The following is a 12,338-nucleotide window of genomic DNA, read 5'->3' as shown; positions in this document are numbered from 1 at the left end:
AAGCAACGTCCTCCACAACTAGACTGAAGAACAAAACGACAGCAACTTGTCTGTTCCCCTTCCCCCAATTCCCCAATAAAAAAATCTTTAAAAAAAAAAAAAGATTATACAGACTAAAGTTTTAAATCCTGCCTGACTTTTCCCATTTAGACTAGGTAAGAGCCAAGTTTAAAGTAGTTTTATCTTTGGTGGTATACCGCATCACTCATAGCCCTATCTTTTAGCACCTGGCTCTGGATATTAAGCTCCATATTGTAGACGTCTACAAATCTCCCCAACCAAAATTTACCTTTTGTCCTGTATTTACCTTTATTCCTTTAGAGATGCTGTAATGCAGCGGTTCTCAACCTGTGGGTCGCGACCCCTTTGGGGATCGAAAGACCCTTTCACAAGGGTCGCCGAGTACTCGTATGTGGGCGTATCTGCATGTGGGCCTGGAGACCGATAGAGGAGCAGTGTCTCCATAGAGGAGCAGTGTCTCGGTTCCTAAGACCATCGAAAATATGTGTTTTCCAATGGTCTTAGGCAACCCCTGTGAAAGGTTGAGAACCGCTGCTCTAATGTCACTAAGTAGATCAATTAACCACTGCCCTACCTCGCAACTCAAATAACATACTTGTTTATAATTTGGACTTTCTAAATTCAAAGCATATAATGATGCTGATCTCACCTGCCACGGGCAAAAAAAATGGTATGTTTGGCAGACAGAGCCATACAGGACAGCTTCATATTTCATCTATGAATAAAACCAGTCCTCTTCTGTCACCAAATAAATAAGAGACTTCATCTCTGTCCCCCTCTCCCTTGCTCATTCCAAATAAACTAATTCAGAAAAATGTCTCAGGAGGAAAAGCCTATCCAAAAAGAAATGGACATTCTGGGGGTTACTGGTGTCATTTTATTAGTATACTTAAATTAAAATTTATTTCAATTTAGAAAGTGGACAAAAACACCATTGTGGTCAATTCCTCAAAAACCCCAATTCTTCACTATTGTTTTCATAATCATAGTTTGATTTACAATGACTTCCAGTATATTATTATAAAAACCAAAGATCTCTGAAGTCAGAGACACCAGAAATCATCATTACCATCTGCTAGCTGTATAACCTTGGGCAAATTACCAAACCTCTCTCTAGGACTAGGCCTGTTGCCCCAGCTGTAAAATCCAAATGATTACCCTATAGATTACTACATAGGTTGTAAGGTTTAAAGAGGTACAAAGTAATGAATTATATTCTAAAGCACTGTTGAGGTCAGTCAGTAACCCAGAAGAATAAATTCAGCTATTAAATTTAATTCTATGTAAATTGGTAGGAAAGATAATTGGCTAGCAGCCTCAGCAAATAACTTAAGAACTTGAAAACATGTTTCTCTGGGTCAAGGGTATGAGCATATCACAGTTGTCTAAAAATACATGTACACCTGTTTGACATATCAAATTTTCTGAATAATTTGACTAGAACAAGAAAGGATTGGTTTCCCCAAAAAAAAGCACTATACTGAAAAATTAGTAACTTTTTAAAACCCCACAGGAAAAATCAACTTTTTTAAGAAATGCATGCGAAATACAGCAATCATCCTTAAGGCATTCAAAATGGTAGGAAGGCAACAGTTAAATTAAGAATTCCTCTGGGAGGCATAGTAATGCATATTATTTCTTTTACCACTGGCTGGTATAATAGAGCTCTATCTATTCAGACATGTAACAAAAATTCTTAAAATAGTCCACAGAAAAACAAGTGTATGTACAATGTGTCACACAAAAGGAAACTCACAATTAAAAGATTACTGCTGTAATAATATAGTTTTTAATAAAGTAAGATTATAACTATCCGTAACACAACCTCCACACTTGAAACATCCCTCAACTGGCATTACAGGCTATCATAGAAATAGTTCAATCTAGATAATCCACAGCACAGAAGGAAGCTGAGTCCCCAAGTCTGGACACTGTTCTCAGACCCTACTAAACCTACATACTTGGCTTTACTTAACCATTAATTCAAATATCTGAGCAACTTTCTAGGTGCCAGACCCTGACTCAATGCTAGAAAAATGAATAAAACAAGAAAGACTCTCATTCAAGGAATTCTAAGTCCAGTGAGATGGGATAAATTATAAGTAGGAAGTTTATAGGAGGAGACGTAAAACAGCACAGTTCTTAAAGGCTAAGACTGGTCCAAACAACCTGAAAGCTACCTCTTCAATTTGACAGCTGTGTGACCTGGGTAAGTTTTTCATTTGTAAAATAGGGATAATAGAAGCTACCTTACTGAGGGACTGCATGAGATAACAGTGCATAACACAGTGCCTAACAGAGTAAATACTCTGTACTGTTACCTACTACTATTACTAGTAAAAGTGCTATTACTGAAATATGACCAAAAGTGCTGTCGGAGCACAGAAAATGAAGCAACTAACTGCCTAGGAAAGATGTCAGCGATAACCTCATATTGAGTCTTGAATTCCAGACAGGTAAGAACATATGCAAAAACAAGAATAACGAAAGAGCCCACCCAGCAGGTCCAGATAACAACAGAAACTGCAGGATGGCAAGACAATGGAGGGAAAACAGATACACCTGTTACAAGGGCACCAGATGCTTAAGAGTCTTATAAGCCAAGTTAGTGAGTTTGGATCTTATACTTGCGGCAATCAGGAACCAAAGGAAAAGTCACATCTTAGGAGAGATTAAGGTTCGAGTCTGAGTTTACTAACTGTGTGGCCTCAATTTCTCTGAGTCTGTTTTCTCATCTGTAAAATGAGGGAGAGATACACCACCTGGTTTGGACAGTTACCTGGATTAGATAAATATCTCCAAAATGCCTTGGCATGGGGCCTGTCATGTAATACATACTTGACAAATAGTAGCTGACAATATTATCACTAGATATCATAGCAGTCAATTTTTGATGCTGATACTGATCAAAGATAAATTTATAGTACCCTAATTTGACAGTCTCCTATACAAGTACCATTCTCCTCTCCCATCTACTTTTTTTACTGGAACAAATGAACAAAATGGACTGACTTTCATCTTCTTATCCTTTTTATGATGCCACGCTAACAAATGGGCATTCAATAAATATTTGGAAAATGGGATGGAATTTACCTATACACAGTAAAAAGGCCGACAACAGGTCATAATCAAACTTATAACACTGAGATGTTTTGGAAAAAATATATAATATTTAATGATAAGCATACCAACTATTTCTTACTAGTTATTTAACTGGTAAAACATGCTGCCGTGTATTAAAGAGAAACAATGCTTTGCATTCTATAGACAATACCAGAACTTATCTCCTCAAAAAGAAGCCCATCTATATACTACAGCAGAAAAAAAACACTACAAAAGAAATCAGAAGATTAAAGTTCAAAACTCAGCTCTACACTAGGCAAAATAATTTATCTGGGCCTCATTTTCTTAATCTATAAAACAGAGTTACTATTTACTCTATTTAGCTGAGTTACTGGAAGAATTAGACAAGAATGTATATATAAGGGCACTTATTAAACCATGACAGCATACAATATTACCATTCTAATATCCAGGTAAGATGATTCTACATCATCCTGGTGCCTCAGTTCCTTAATTTTCTTTCCTATAATGATCTTGTTGTCCATTCTGCCTTAGCCATTTCACTCTCATGGTCATTATCAACATTCTCAATCCTTCCATAATCTCTATTTCTAACACTGCGCTCTCCAACCACAACCTTCTATCTTTCCAGCTCATTCCCTCTAGTACCTCCAGTCTGATTCTTAAACCCCATCGGAACCTACAACCCATTGATCCAACTTTTCAATCTACCTCCTACCCCTTCAACCCCAAAGGTCCTCATTTATCTTCCTGCCAAGCTTTGTCACATTGTCCATATTATAATCATTCCCTTGTATACTCCCTGTACACCCTTGCCCCCACTCACATAAACTCTGGTTAATGGACATTGGTTATTAGTTTTAACTGTTAAGTATAGCACATCTAACACAATTGTATCTGAACTAATCTTCCTTGAAAAATTGCTTTGATGTCTATCTCCCATTTAAACACCTTAAATAGCTAGTACATTCCTGCTTAAAGCATTAAAACAAAACTTACTTTTGTAACCCTAGCTTTCACTTTTTCCCTATGCCCAATGGTTTATTCATTGTCCTAAAAAACAAAACAAAACAATCTGCTTGTTTTACTTCTATATTTTTACCCTGGCTATTTTCTCCAACTAAATGCCTCTCATTCTTTTCCTTTGCAAGGATGCAATCCCTCATCTTTAAAGATCCAGCTGAGGGCCAGCCGGGTGGCTCAGTTGGTTAGAGCGCGAGCTCTGAGCAATAGGGTTGCCAGTTCGATTCCCACATGGGCCAGTGAGCTGCGCCCAAGCTGAGTTGCCTCTGAGCTGCCAATGGGCAACTGGATGGCTCAGCTCGTGAGAGCACATGCTCTTAACAACAAGGTTGCTGGTTCAACTCTCACATGGGATGGTGGGCTGCGGCCCCCTGCAACTAGATTGAAAGCGGCGACTGGACTTGGAGCTGAGCTTGTGCCCTCCACAACTAAGACTGAAGGACAACTTGACTTGGAGCTGATGGGTCCTAGAAAAACACAATGTTCCCTTTCCCCAATTCCAAAATAAAATCTTAAAATAAAAAATAAAGATCCAGCTGAAATGCTAATTCATAAAGGCACATCCACTCACCCCACTTTAAGGGTTCTCTCCTTTCCTTAGAGTTTTGCATTTACTCACTATACTATTCATCTTAATAATCATGCTGGTCTTATGAGTAATAAACTAAATATTGTTACTTTTGCTCTCTCTCCATCTAGACCAAAAGCTCCTTGAAAACACCACTTCTTAACCAAATTCCCTTACAGACATACACATACTTCTTAGTACAACCACTATTCAAATAATTTCATTCAACAATCTTTTCAAAAATTACTTTATATTCTAAAAAATATTTTTTTTAAAGATTTTTATTGGGGAATTGGGGGGATGGGAACAGTACTGGGAAATTGGGGGAAGGGGAACAGACAAGTTGCTGTCCCTTTGTTCTTCAGTCTAGTTGTGGAGGATGTCGCTTCACTGGCCCAAGTTGGCACCATCATTGCGCTCTTCCCGGGCGAGGCAGATCAGTCGCTGGCTTCTGGACGGCCGCTCACTGCGGCTGCTGGCCGCTCACGCCTGGCTGCTGGCTACACACGGTAGCCCATGGCAACGCACTGCCATAGGGGCTGCAGCCTATGCCGTCGCCGGCGACCCACGGCAGTCCAGCTCCAGGTAGAGCCGTTTTTCAGCATCTTAGCTGTGGAGGGCAGTGTCACTGGCCCTCATGTGTGGGATCCAAACTGGGGCCCTCTGGAGTCCCAAGCCAGCTCTTAACCATCGCGCCACTCGGCCAGCCCTAAAAAATATTCTTAAGGTAAATATATCCCTTTTTATATCTAGTGCAGGTGATACCCTAAAGTAGTATTAAACCAATTAAATTTTCAACCTTTCTTTTAAAAGACCTTACAATTTTACTAATAGCAACAAGGGACACTACAGCATATAATCCACAAGCATCAGCTTTAGCTTCTTCTATAGTAAAGACCTAGAGTATGAAATTCATTTCTTGATTTTTGATTAGTACTGCCTAAAAAGGGTGAAAAATTCCCTCATCAACTCTGGGAAAACGTTACATGAACTATAAGATATGAGTACTGACTTTTCTAACAATCATTTAAAATGTCAGTCACAAAACAAGAGCAATGACTTTCTGTATTACAACTTTAAACCTGGAGAGCTGTTTTGTATTTCAGTTCTATAAAACAGAGATAAATTGAAATCCCTCTTTGAAATCAATGTAATTGCCAAAGAGTGGCAAGGATGACAACAAATATTGGGTTGTTGGAAAAGTCATGACGTATTTTTTCTGTTTTTCGTTGCAAAAATGAGTCATGACTTTTCCAACAACCCAATACTTGATACCTTGTGAGATGAGACCAAATATAATATTACAAAGATAGTTTTCTCGTCACTAGAGTGACCCAAAATGCAAGATTTATCTGACATCAACACTGTCAGTAAAAATAAAAATTAAGGCAAAGAACAGGAAACTCCCGTTTTGGCCCTAATTTAAATTTCTTACTATCTATAGCATTTACTAAAACATCATGTGTTAATAACCTATATACATGTCAAAGCAACTTTAGCTACTTTTCCTCCCATACATTCCTAAATTAGGTATAAAATACTAAATGTATTTGTTAAATCCCAAAGAAATCACTTAGTATAAACATGACAATACAGCATATTTTATCTTTCAGCCTGGGCATAAATTTTTGCATTGACTAATCCCACAATATGCATTAAGCACATCTGACTGGACTTCCATAGTTAAATGGACAATTCACTTTTTATAACTGAAAAATCATTACAACATCTTTTGGTATTCACTGCAATGTCAAATCAATGACTTCTTTCAGTATTTGTGGTGGTTATTTGTAATTCCTTTGGTAATTATCATGAGTCAGCTTTCACTTAATACTAAATGGCAATTTAGTATTACGAAAAGAGAATTAATGCCAGACTACAAGCAAAAGTACCAAGTTGTTTCAGGGACGGAATTTTAATAGAATTCAAAGAACTGGATGTCTAACTCAAGCTGGAATCCATTTTCATTAATAAAATATTAGAAACTTATTAAATCACAAGAACAAAGAAAGCTCTACATGGGTTTCAAATCCATAATTCAAGACCTCATGAACTTCTGTTATTCCTTTTCAGAAAATGGTAATCTTGACCACATCAAGAAAACACTATCCTTTTTTCATTTTATCATGTATCCAAATAGATAAAAATTACATGGAAATGTATCTCAGCTATGAAGCAGCACAATCAGGACAGCTAAATATATATACATACATACATACATATATATATATATATATATATCCCCCCCCACACAAATTTTCACTCTGGTTATGTAACTTATCATAAAGACCTGAGAAAATGTTATAAAAGTCTCTGCGGTACTGAGAATTGTGTGACATAATAGAATAAAAGGAAAGAATACAACAGCACACCTATTTTTCTAAAATGTTGATGACACTAGTCAGCCTAATAGTATATTTGTCTAGATCTGTTTCTTCTTGGTCTCCCATGCCTACTTTGAAAACAAATACGCATACCATCACATGAAGCCCTATGATCACAGTTTTTGCCAACCCCATTCTCCCTCCAAGGCAAATTATGTCTTTATGATGTTATTACTTGATCTGGACCATGTTTTTAAGTGCCTTTTGCCTTAAATATATATCCTTTTCCTTCAAAACACCACCAGGGAGCCTTCCTTTATGCTGACCTTAATTGGTGACTCTTGATCCTGAGAATGTATTAATCAATAGTTTTGCATTTGTTAATAATGACAATTCATCATCAGTATTCTGAAATCTGTACTGCCTTGGTTTCAATCCTTTCCCCTATCATAATATGTAGGGGAAAGAGAATAGTAATGCTTTTGCCTACGTTTCAGTATCCCAAGCAAAGGTGACATTGATTTTCATAGCTAGTGGCATCTCTTCCAGATGATGGGAGAGAGATCCAGAAAACCGATTAGAATATTTGCCCATGTTTGATCTCCAGCATGCCTGCATTAGAATACCAACTCCATTACACAGTACCACACAGAAAATATACTAATATGCTCCTGTGACCTAAGTATTTTTAAATTGGAAACCTCCTCATTTAATGGTCTCAAATAAAGATGATCTGAAGGACACATCCTGGTATCATATATGAACACAAAGAGGAATCCTACAAACATACTATATAAAAGTAATACATGACTTGCTTATTGCTATTTACCATTATGAGTACTTACATAGATTACAGAAAGTTCTTGGGAAATGTTTGTTTTTGTTATGACCTTTAAGATAATATCTGTTTCTCACATTACTTTATCACTCACTATTCTGGTAGCTCTTTTTCATTAGAAATCTAATGTAGAAAACATTCAGAACAAGAAGGAAATGAGAGGCTACTTTAAATCACCAGTCTGCTGCAGGTATACAAACTAAAGAACATTTCCTCACTGTTCTTCAGTTGCATCACCATTTATAGCTGGGCAACCACTAAATGCTAAGTAAGCTGTGTATTTAATACCTTAGCTGTACCTCACTGTACAAATAAAACTTTCTTTAGTGAACCTGTTATCCAAAGTGTTGACTACATCTACACCCCAAATTTTATTAGGTATTTTCCATTAGTTTGTGTAGCATTTCAATCTGTGAACAGATATGCCTTAATCTGGTAAATGTAGGCAGAAGTCATGTCTCATTCAGAAACTGAAGACAGATTCTTACAGCAGTTAAAATTCTTCTTAAAGCACTTTAAAAAAATAAATACATCAGCCTAGATCACAAAGATTTCCAAAGACAAACTACTACTTAAAAAGGCTACACAAAAGAATGTCTAAACCAAAACAACAGTTAACAATACATCCTCTATGACAGTGTAACTTACCACCGTCAGAGCCTCCCTAGAAGCCCTTGGGAGACGGACAAGAAACAGATCTGAACAAAACAGAAAAGGAAAAAAACTAATGGTATCACCTCTCTAAAAGCTCATTTATTCTTTGTGACCTATAAATTTACCTTCCATGGTTGATGACTCAATTACAGTTATATAAACTATATAACTGCCAGTAGAGATAATGGTCCTGAGCACAAATTTGAGAGTCAAAAAGCCAGAGTCTGAATCCAGGCTCTGCCATTTACCAGCTCTGTGTACCTGGCCAAGTTCTTTAACTCTCTGTGCCTCAGCTAGCTGCCTCATTTGAAAATGGGAGTAATAGTACCTATCTCACAGGGTAATTGTGAAGATTATGAGGTAATACATGTAAAGTCTGTAGAATAGTACCTGTTTATTATTATAATGAAGTTATCAAAAACTTTTAAATGTCCCTGGTAATGATTACACTTTATATTCATAAATGCTTCAAGTGGCATACCACAGTTAAGCTCCTCACCATTGTATACAAAACACCTTTAAAACTTTAGGTGTTCACAAAATCTAATAGCAAACCCATCTGACTCTGTACTAAGTTCAAGAGACAACATTCAAACTCTCCAAAATTTGCATGTGATGGTAAATTGGCAAAGAGCGGAGTTCTACAATTCTAAATTATCTTTCCAAATTAAAGGCAAAGACAATGATAGCCATCTAGAATTTACCAGAGAAGATGAATGGAAAATTTTCCAGCGTTACAAGAAGATCTGTTTAAAGCAACAGGATCTATGTACTTTGTTTGAAAACCTACTTTGGATTTGTTTTCAAGTGTATTCAGTGGCCTTGCCTTGTTTATCACTTAAAACCTTACCAAAAGGCCACATTTAATTTTGAATAATCTGACCTTGAAAAATGTTTTAGATATACTATATGTAGGAGCATCCAATTACATTACATTTTCTCTCCAATAACTTAAAGGATATCATTAATGAAAATCAATCTATATTTTTTCCCTTTAGGAAAACATCCAGAAAAATTCTACTTTATTTTTAAATGAATGCTTTTTAGCATGATAATTTACAAATTTTAACATCTTATAACTGTCTAAAAGGTTTTCATTCACAATACTCTCCTTACTCATAATGCTAGGACATCTGACTTTTAAAAAAACCATTTCCCTAGCTGACCCAATACAGCAGGAGTTCATCATTTCAACATAAAATCAGGAAATAAATTTAAAATATATGTAGTATATTCAAAAGACTACCAAGCACCTCAAAATAGGTTTTACATAAGCCCAACTAGAGTATCAGGAAAAAGTCATTTTACTTGAAAAAAGAAGACTTTTCTCATTTTTTTCAGGTGACGGCATTTATACTCTGCTATCCAGTTTTCAAAATCTTCTTTAAAGGCCCTACAAATCTTGTTTAAGCCTGCTGAAATTCTGTGGTTGACAGGCATTCACTGTCAAAACTCAACTGTCAAAAAAAAAAAAAAACCTTAACTGTCCATATAATCTATTTTCAATTTTATTAGGTCACCTTGAAATTCTCTCCTCTCAAAAGCACTGAGGATCTTAGTTATCAACATGTTTCTTTAAAAATTACTAATAAAGCCCACACATCTTGCAACCTACTCATGTTTTATGTTGCTCGCTAAAGGGCAATCTTCCTCAGGGATCAAACAGCTGATATGAACTGCTTCAAACTTCCCTGGGCCTGCATTGTATCCTCAAACATCTTGAGATCCTGTATTGTGCTGCAGTTATACAGCAGGCGCATGATCACAAGGCTTTTCAACAGCCCCCAGATCCCTTACTGCTGCAAAACTTCAAATAAACGTTCTATGCACTATTCTGTGTTGGTTTAACTGCTTATTTAACCTATTTATTTACCAACCCACTTATCTCAAGGAATTCAAACCCTTCAAACCGCTTTCCAAAACGTATCTAGAGTGTATTCCCGTGTCACTTTTCGGAAGATCTGCAGCGGGATAAAAACTTGAGTTCTGGATGTTCATCCTCTGACCCAAATTGCTGTTGCCAGGATATGCAGTAGTAATGCAGTGGTTTCTTCGAGACTCTAAGGATGGATTTTACCCTAGAAATAGCCAATCTCTACTAAATCCCTTTTAGTCGCAGAGATTTCTGCACTAACAATGCTCAACAGGAAGGTATTTTGAACAACCGAAAGACGAGTTACTCTAATTTGCCTTTATTTTTTCCTCAATAATGGTTGTCATCACAAGGACATTTTTCCATACGACATTTGCAACTGAAGAGAGAAAAATTAAGGCTTTGGCATTAGTTATCACACACTTGGAAAGTCCATTACGCTCCTTACAAATCTTTTGGAGGTAGGATTTGGGGCGAAGCTTACATCAACCATAGCCCTGTAACTTGCTGTTTTCTAAACCCAATTAACGGCCTAATGACAACAACATTTATGCCCGGGGAAATCTCAATGTTTGACTAACCATGAAGGGACCCTTTTCCAAGCGAAGATACGGAAACATAGACAATGAAAGAGATTTATTCATTAGGAGGAGGAAAGTGGGAGAAGGACCCTCAAGAAGAGCCGTGCAAGCAAAATCCAGGGGTTCGGAATCCCTCGTCTCAGCAACACTTGCTCCAAACCTTCCCGACCCAACCCTCTTTTCCCCGGGGAGCCTAGCCCTGCTCCTCCACAGGCTGGGAAGACACAGAAAAGCAAGCCCCCACCCGCGGACAGGCCGGGGTTCCGAAACCAAGCCCAAACAGGCCGAAGCCACAAAACCGGCGGCCTGAGTATAAGAGATAAGAGAATACGGGGTGAGAGGAGATGCGGCCTCGCCTCAAGCCGGGAGGCCCCTGGAGAAATCTGAGTGAGAAGAGGGAGCCGGTTCGTAAGCCAGAGCAGAATCTGGAAGGAAAGAGAGCCGGGAGCGAGGGAGGAAAAGGTTCCGGCTTGGTCAGCGCCTTCCCCGGATCCTCGGCAACGCCCGTGTTTACCTGAAAGTCTCGGTCCTCATTAAAGCGGGAGAAGCGGTCCGCCATTTTGCCGCCTTCACTCCTCTCAGGACGACTCTCCCCGGTTCGCTCCTTCCCTCCCGCGACACCCGCCCCCTCGCTCCTCTTCCCTGTTCCCCGCCTCCTCCCACGCCCACTCGACGCGCGCAGACGAGGGAGGGTGGGAGCGAGAAGACGCATCTGACGTGAGCCTAGCCGGCGCAGGCGCCTTTCAGCTCCGGAGGCGGAACCTTCCCCTCTTGTTACAGCTCCGCGCACCGCCCAGGGCAACCCCGCTGCCGCGCGTGCGCACTCGCTCCGGAGAGCAGCAAGCGCTTCCTGAGAGAAAGGTCACAGGGCGTAGGGTGCGCACGGGTCTGGATGTTTGGCGCCTGCTCGCTTACCTAGTGCGGTATATATTTTTTCTCCCTTCTTGCCTTCCTGTATTTGCAGACGCTCATCCTCTACTTTATACACCAAACAGCAGCATAATGTAGCAGATTGGTTGAAATCCCGGATTACGGAGCCAGACTTTCGAATCCCCAGTACGACCTGAGGATTAAAAGGTGACCTCGTCTAGGGTTTACAGTCCAGTGAGGAGTATCAGATAAATAATAAAACAATTACATAATTTTAAGATTTTAAGAGTGCTATATAAAGTAAAACTGGGTGCAGTGATGAGAGGGACGACCTCTGAAACTACCTTTGACCTGAGGAACAGCAAGGGAACCCTTGGGGCAGAGGGAACTTTAAAACCAAAGGGCCAGGCCGGCCGAGTGGCGCGATGGTTAAGAACTGGCTTGGGACTCCAGAGGGCCCCGGTTCGGATCCCACATATGAGGGCCAGTGACACTGCCCTCC

At 39.0% G+C, this 12,338-nt stretch overlaps 1 protein-coding gene across 8 annotated transcripts in view; it reads right to left on the bottom strand.

Annotated features, from left to right (window-relative positions):
- The window catches only part of GPATCH8 (G-patch domain containing 8), an 86,972-nt gene extending 75,367 nt beyond the window's left edge, over window positions 1–11,605 (bottom strand). For 6 of the 8 annotated variants that reach the window (XM_019665591.1, XM_019665593.1, XM_019665589.1 and 3 more), the window contains exon 1: window positions 11,481–11,605. Coding sequence is in view for 2 of the 8 variants with exons in the window: in XM_019665586.1 (XP_019521131.1) it covers window positions 11,481–11,525 (45 nt within the window). In the remaining 6 variants the exon portion in view is untranslated. The remainder of the gene's footprint in view (window positions 1–11,480) is intronic. The other 2 variants (XM_019665594.1, XM_019665587.1) reach the window with 1 other exon arrangement.
- Window positions 11,606–12,338: the final 733 nt, after the last annotated feature.

The sequence above is a fragment of the Hipposideros armiger genome, unplaced genomic scaffold (genome assembly GCF_001890085.2).
Source record: "Hipposideros armiger isolate ML-2016 unplaced genomic scaffold, ASM189008v1 scaffold_447, whole genome shotgun sequence".
Taxonomy (NCBI): domain Eukaryota; kingdom Metazoa; phylum Chordata; class Mammalia; order Chiroptera; family Hipposideridae; genus Hipposideros; species Hipposideros armiger.
The sequence above is the reverse complement of the archived record's forward strand: the minus strand, read 5'-3'. Positions and strand labels throughout refer to the sequence as shown.